Genomic DNA, 7,134 nt, shown 5'->3' with positions numbered 1-7,134 from the left:
GCGGCGACTCATCCAAGAGGTCACAAAAGTCCCCACAACAACATCCAAAGAACTGTAGGCCTCACTTGCCTCAGTTAAGGTCATTGTTCATGACTCCACCATAAGAAAGAGACTGGGCAAAAATGGTCTGCATTGCAGAGTTCCAAGACGAAAACCGCTGCTGAGCAAAAAGAACATAAAGGCTCGTCTCAGTTTTGCCAGAAAACATCTTGATGATCCCCAAGACTTTTGGGAAAATACTCTGTGGACTGACGAGACAAAAGTTGAACTTTTTGGAAGGTGTGTGTCCCATTATGTCTGGTGTAAAAGTAACACTGCATTTCAGAAAAAGAACATCATACCAACAGTAAAATATGGTGGTGGTAGTGTGATGGTCTGGGGCTGTTTTGCTGCTTCAGGACCTGGAAGACTTGCTGTGATAAATGGAACCATGAATTCTGCTGTTTACCAAAAAATCCTGAAGGAGAATATCCGGCCATCTGTTCGTGACCTCAAGCTGAAGCGAACTTGGGTTCTGAAAAAACCTTCATTTAAAAACTGCATGTTGTGTTCACTTGTGTTATCTTTTACTAATATTTAAATTTGTTTGATGATCTGAAACATTAAAGTGTGACAAACATGCAAAAAAATAAGAAATCAGGAAGGGGGCCAACACTTTTTCACACCACTGTATATATATATAGGCTTCAGCAGATGCCTTTTCTAACACAATACAACAAGACAAATCCGTTAGCTAACACAGCATTTAAGAGGTAGCCTACTTTAGTTAAAAAACCTGTAATATTACATATTAAAAGCACAAACCAACACATTCTTACCTGTGAAAGTTTATCCAGTTTATTCAGGAATTTCAATGAAGGCAGTTTTTACAACCAGATGCTGCACAATGTTGTTGTATTTTAAAAAGCGTATGGATTTTTATTGTGAGTGATGACATATAGACCTTTCCAAGATGGTGGACATGACTGGAGCGGTCGAATGTGCAATCTACCTATATGCTATATGGCTGTAGCCTACGGCTGTACAATTTATTACTTAGGTGCTATGTTTGGACGCTGATAGTGTTGTCATAATTCATAGTCAGAGTCAACAGCTCATAGTAGTAGGCTACGTCAAGTACTGTCATCTAGAAATGATGGCAATTATGACAGCGTGAACGCAGCATGATACTGCAGTTTGGGCTAGATTATTTGTGTAATGTGGCTTTCATGGGTTTTTGCATTGCTCAAGACTGTATTACAAAAAGTGTCTTATACAAATTAATTTATCTTCATCTTATCGTGCATTAAAACGCTTTAATGACCACATAACACGCATGTTTTGTTGTCATTATGGGTATTTTTTTCCTTGTGTTGCCTAAAAAAAAAAGTCACAAGCCTGCTGGGGCAATGACTTAATCAACTGTTTCTTAAAAAGTATAGGAAATGTAGGTTACTGCCAAGCCTCTTTCATCCATTCCAAAAGCAGGAGTAGGCTAATAAGGAAAGAATTTAAATATAGCTTTATGAGGAAGTCGAAACTGCTGTCCCGCAGAGTTTCTAATGTGGATGTTCTGACATGGCAGGTGATGGCCATGAGTCCTTTGGAGAGAACTGAGTCATGATGTGTCATTAACCAGCTGTTAAAGTGCAAACAGTTAGCTGTGTCTCATTTAGAAGGCTGCGTCCTCCAGGTCGCATTTAAGGCTGCATACGTCATCGGAAAAGTCTCATTTAAGAAAAGTAATGTTAAATTGCAAAGTAAAAAAGAAATATAGTATTTTAAACCTCACATGGAATAACAGTCAATTTTATTATGGTTACTTTTCTTAAATAAGACATCCTTAATGACGTATGCACTGCACATACTATGCAGCCTTCAAATGCGACCTCCGGAGCACGCAGCTTCCGAAACGAGCCGCAGCTAGTAGCCTACTGCCTGTGTCTATAGCTGTATGTCTGCGTCCTTCAAAGGCTGCAGTCTCTCTCTCTCTCTCTCTCTGTTTCGCTGTAACGCTTTATATCGCGACATTAAATGTGTGAGGACACAAACACTGAAGACGATGAAGTAAAAGTCCAAACTGACAGAGGTGAGAGAGCTACAGTGTGTGTGTTGTGTGGGTGGGTGGGAGAGAAACAGAGAGAAAGAACGTGTCAAATACCCGCCTACTGGGGTGAGAGATTGTAAATTTTGTGATCTTTAAATGATGAGCCAGTGGAAATTCTCATTTTAGTGCGCGTTTGCTTCGAGTAAGGACCACTACACTGAAAACAGTAAGAGAATATTATTTACATGTGACTAATTCGTTAATATTAATCCTATATACATAATTGTAACTATGCTACATTTCTATGCTACATTTAAAAATATTGAATCATTTGAGCATTTTAGAAGTTAATTGAGACTATTTTACTTCACTGTTCACTGCTGACAGAGTTGAATGAATTACACTTAATTAATAATAATATTTCAATAATTAATCTATTTTTGTAGTGTTTTATACAATAGAGATTGTTTCAAAGCAGCTTCACACTATTAAACAGGAAAGTAACAGAATAAATTATGCGAACTTGAAAAATGTGGCAAATCCAAATTCTGCTATAAAGCAGCTGTAGCAAGACAATAGTGTCACTGTTTAGCTCCAGTCAGTTCAGTGTTGGTTTAGTTCAGTTCAATAACTGTAAAGTTCATTCATTATGAAAGTTCAGTTCAGCTCTACTGAAGACAGTAGTGTCATTTAGTGTCAGTGTAATTAAACAATTATATTGTATTAAATCATATATACAGTTAATTAATAATTGCTTAACAATCTTCCTTACTTGTTAAATTGTTTTATTTGTTGTGCAGGAAGAAATGTTGGCTGCTTTCAGAGGACTTCCAAGGATTTTGCTAATATTCATTCTAGTACTGAACTCCACTTTAGGTGCTGACACTGGATGTGATGACTGGATTCTTAATGGAAACGATGGTGTCTGCTGCAAGAAATGCAAGCCAGGTACAGAGACATTTACTGACAGCAATGTACTGCGTTATGTAACCTAATAATATTTTTGTAATACTGACATATTCTTGTAAAAATGTATCTTAATTTTAAGAAGATGCAATTTAATAATTTTCCTTTTTAAAAATAATTTATTGGAATATCGAAGATGCCAAAAAGCGGATTACAGATTATCACTGAAATTACACATTAGTGAAGGAAGTTTCAGATCATTTTGAAAGTGTCACATGAAAAGGATGTGGTTTAGCACTCAAAGGGAAATCCATGAATTGTTCTGTCATTGCGTAAAGATGACTAGATCATCCTTAGAGAACCCAAAGGGTTGTCCTAGAAATCTTACTGTAAATAAGGAGCTCTGTAACGCTTACTCGAAATGTCCATTTTCAAACCTTCTGAGACTCAGTGGGTGTCATTCTCTATTAGCAGTAACTATCCTATGTCATTCCAGATAAGCAGACGTTATGTTGTATGACATCAGTTAAACATACAGTGGGACTAAAATGTTAATATATTATCAGATAAAAAGTTGAACTTTATATTTTTCAAAACTTTTTTTATTGCTGCATTTTAATGAGATGAAAAAAAATTCCCTTAGACCTTCGGACACCCTTTAGTGATTAGAGTGCTGAAGTCATGCGTCTATAAGTGTCAAATGTGTGTGAGATTCAGTGGCCATGCTGAAAGCAGCTGCTTGTGGTTACAGGGAACCGCTTGGTGGAAAGTTGTGGAAGAGACCCAGAAAAGCTCTGTACCCCCTGTGAACCCGGAACTTACGTTAACAATCTTAAATTATCTTGTTTGAGATGTACCCAGTGCATAGGTATGCTCCAGTTTTACATCCTCACTACCATTTTGGTTAGCAAAAGATAATAAATGACTATGAGAGAACAAATGATTTTATTTATCTGCATCATCATAAGCTTTGATATGTGCTTCATGCCAAGTACATAATATATACATAATAGCATACTGAGTAAGCATTAAATCTTTTTGGTACATGTTTACAGGAAATCAGTTTACACATAAACCTTGCACTATCAGCAGCGATACCGTATGTGGATGCAAGGACGGATATCGGTGTGGAAACAACAAATGTTCCTTCTGTGTTGATGAATGCAAGGTGGGGGAGGAGCCCACCGAAGAACGTAAGATTTGAATTGAACACCTATTCTTGACCTTCTCCGATTAAGAAGCTCTCAGGCTGTTTAATATCAAATTGCTTGCTGTTATGCTGTATTATTTTTTAATAAAATTCTGTAAATGAATGCTTGCAGGATCTTGTAGAAAATGTCCAGAGGGAAAATTCAATGATAAAATCCACAGTGTGTGCAAAGAATCGAGAAAAAGGTAGCGTACACTTGGCTGTTTTTTAAATATTATTTCTCCGAAATGCATTTGCCATAAAACTCATTCAAACTTTCTTATTCATTCTCTAGTTGTCCTGATGGACAGACTTTGGTCAAAGGAAATGTTACCAGTGACAGTACATGCACATATTTAGAAGGTAAGAAGAAAATACAGGAGGAGAACATAACTTGGATGGCAAGCAACATGCCGCATCATTTAATGTTTTTGTGTCTGTTACAGAACCTAGACCAAAACTCTTACCTACTGGGGCAAAAGACGAAAATGGTAAATTAAAATATCTAGTGAAAAAAACAAACATTATCACCATTGCAGAGCTGTGCCCAAGTTAACTGGACTTATATTTTAAAATGAATATCAAATTCTAACCTCAAGGGCATTTTTGTTTCCTCTAGAACAGACAAACTGGCTTCCAGCTTTCATTGCTGCAGGGATGGCAGGTTTGGCTGTCCTTTTTATCATAGCATCTGTGGTTGCATATGTAAAGGCACAAAACAAAACAGAGAAGAAGCCAAAAACCGATACCCCTGACCAAGGTACCATTTAAACCTTTGTGTTCATTTTGTCTTTCCTATATGGCGTTCTTAGAATAAAACTACCTGTCATGATATTGTCTGATTTTACAGTATTGTCATTCCTTTCTTTTAGACCACTCAGACGAGTCCAGGATAATGGTTGTTGAGCAGGAAGACTGTAGTTTTCGTCATCCTGAGCAGGAACAGGGTGGCAGCTCAGAATCCATCAATACGCAAGACTCAGAGTCTAAACTCATAGTGTGAGTTTACTGGACAGTATTTATTTTTTTATCTGACTTTAGCATTGCTACAGGAACAAGAGGACAAAACCTCTGAACATCTACTAAACTGTGAAATACATACTTGACTGGGCATCGATCAGCCATTCCAGTTGGTGTATCAGTGATTAATTTGAACAAAATGAGTTACATTTGTTCTGAAGAACAAAATGAACTTTCACGTCGGAGTTTCTGAAGTGTGGTGCACCTTAATAACACAAAGATGAGAGGTTGTTAATGTAGGTGTGCAGTAGCAGACAGCATGTCAACACTTTTATGAGAGTAGGCGTCATCTACTGGTGCTTGTGTCACATTTTCAGGTCAAAGCCCTCTTGAAATACCCTGGTGGGCTTCCCCACTTTTTCTAAAAGAGCACCATTTAAAAAAAAAAGATCTTTGGATCAAGAACAAAGAGGATAACATAAACACAATGAGACTGTTTTAAATGGAATGTTTGCACTTTAACCATTTTTATTTAAAAATAGTTATTTGTCTAGTTTTTATTTCAATTTTTTTATTGTCTGGAAATCAGCGGCGAGCACAGAGTAGTTTTTTTGGTAGCTAAATGTGGTTGACCGTATCATGTAGGAAGTGAACTGCTGAAACTAAACATTTGACCTCAGGATTTTTTGGTGCATTTTACTGTTTTGTACATTAGGATTTAAAAATAAGTAAAATTGTCAACCCTTGCCTGTCTAAGCCCTGGGTCAACAAAATTAAGACTTTCTGTTCATTCATTCACAATTCCTTCTTTACTTGGGGTTAGGAATTTACCCTGGACATTTAGGTTTCGACTCAAGGTTTCACATGCTACATTTGTAAATCCCGGGTTAAAATTCTTATTTGCATAGTCAATATCGCGGTTTAGTTTATGATTGGTTGTTGGCCCTTACGTTCTGACGTCGCATCGTTTCACACGCAAAGATGACAACTTGGTGTTAAGGTCAGTGTGAAAAGCCCTATAAAAGCATATAGAATGTAAAAACTACACTGTTGCACTATAGTATACTGCACAGCTTGTTCTGTAGGCAATATTGTAAATATATCAGCTTGCCCCAGGGTTCTGAGAATCCACGTGTTTGGGAATTTCCTGTAGGTAACTTCATGGAGTGGATACTGAGGTCATTAAACAAGTTATTGGGTACAAAATCCTCTGAAACTGCAAAAACATGGAAGATTTCCTTTAAGTTTATTCTCACTGAGAATGGAGGTCAATAAACCAGTTCAAGCGAGTAGCTTCTGACATGGTTTTACATATCTAATCTAATCTAATCTAAAAGGATTGTTCAGTGGACTGTATATCCTGCTGATTCAGTGGGAGTTCCCTGATGACCAGAGTTGAAAAATATTTACTGTATCTGTAATGTTATTATCATGAATCATTTTGCATTCCAGTTTTATTTTCCTCCCACGTCTAGACATACGAGTACCAACGTGCTGAGCTCTGCATCCACAAAAAAGAAAAACCTCACATTATTTGGCTCCAAGGAGCTATTTTCTCAGGGCGTTATAAGCATAACAGCAGTAATGGAACAGGAGTGGAACAACTGGTGGGTGAGCAATGTGACAATGGTGCTAGTCTTTTAACTGTCAAAAAAAGGTCACCCTGTTTAATGTCACTTTATGCATCACCATGGGTTTACTGTGTAAAGCCTTATACTGGGTAATCCTGTTTATAAAACAGCTTTACCTCTTGTAAAAAATTAAAAAATAAATTTACGCAGAAGTTTCATTTTGTGGGAAGAGAAGGTCTCACTAGAAATTGATGTTTGAGGTGCTTCCCGCAGAGATTTGCATGAATTTGTTGGTTATTAGGGAAAGTCTTAACCTTTATCTACAGTTCAAATTCAATTCCACACAATTTCTGCTGTAAATGTAAAATGTGTTTATTGATGTGAATCAAGAAAGATATGGGTATTATAATTTTATATATATATGTCTTCTGTACAAAGCATTCATTAAACTTTATATAGGCAATGAAGGCCTATTGATTCAT

The 7,134-nt window shown here is 36.9% G+C and overlaps 1 protein-coding gene across 3 annotated transcripts; it reads left to right on the top strand.

The window, feature by feature from the left end:
* Positions 1-1,903: 1,903 nt before the first annotated feature.
* LOC107656554 (tumor necrosis factor receptor superfamily member 9-like) lies at positions 1,904-6,841 on the top strand. 3 transcript variants are annotated; one of them, XM_016444452.1, is made up of 10 exons: positions 2,002-2,068; positions 2,213-2,252; positions 2,827-2,974; positions 3,684-3,800; positions 3,988-4,125; positions 4,255-4,327; positions 4,417-4,484; positions 4,568-4,612; positions 4,741-4,881; positions 4,994-6,841. In XM_016444452.1, the coding sequence occupies exons 3-10, from the start codon at positions 2,833-2,835 to the stop codon at positions 5,122-5,124; spliced, it is 855 nt and encodes a 284-aa protein (XP_016299938.1). In that variant the 5' UTR covers positions 2,002-2,068; positions 2,213-2,252; positions 2,827-2,832; the 3' UTR covers positions 5,125-6,841. The 3 variants fall into 3 exon arrangements, with proteins under 3 accessions (XP_016299940.1, XP_016299938.1, XP_016299939.1); XM_016444454.1 differs by lacking the exon at positions 2,213-2,252 and having other exon boundaries at positions 1,904-2,068; positions 2,903-2,974; positions 4,994-5,519; XM_016444453.1 differs by lacking the exon at positions 2,213-2,252 and having other exon boundaries at positions 4,994-5,519.
* Positions 6,842-7,134: the final 293 nt, after the last annotated feature.

The sequence above is a fragment of the Sinocyclocheilus anshuiensis genome, unplaced genomic scaffold (assembly GCF_001515605.1).
Source record: "Sinocyclocheilus anshuiensis isolate Anshui unplaced genomic scaffold, SAMN03320099.WGS_v1.1 scaffold1639, whole genome shotgun sequence".
Classification (NCBI taxonomy): Eukaryota; Metazoa; Chordata; class Actinopteri; order Cypriniformes; family Cyprinidae; genus Sinocyclocheilus; species Sinocyclocheilus anshuiensis.
This window is presented reverse-complemented; position numbering and strand designations above follow the sequence as displayed.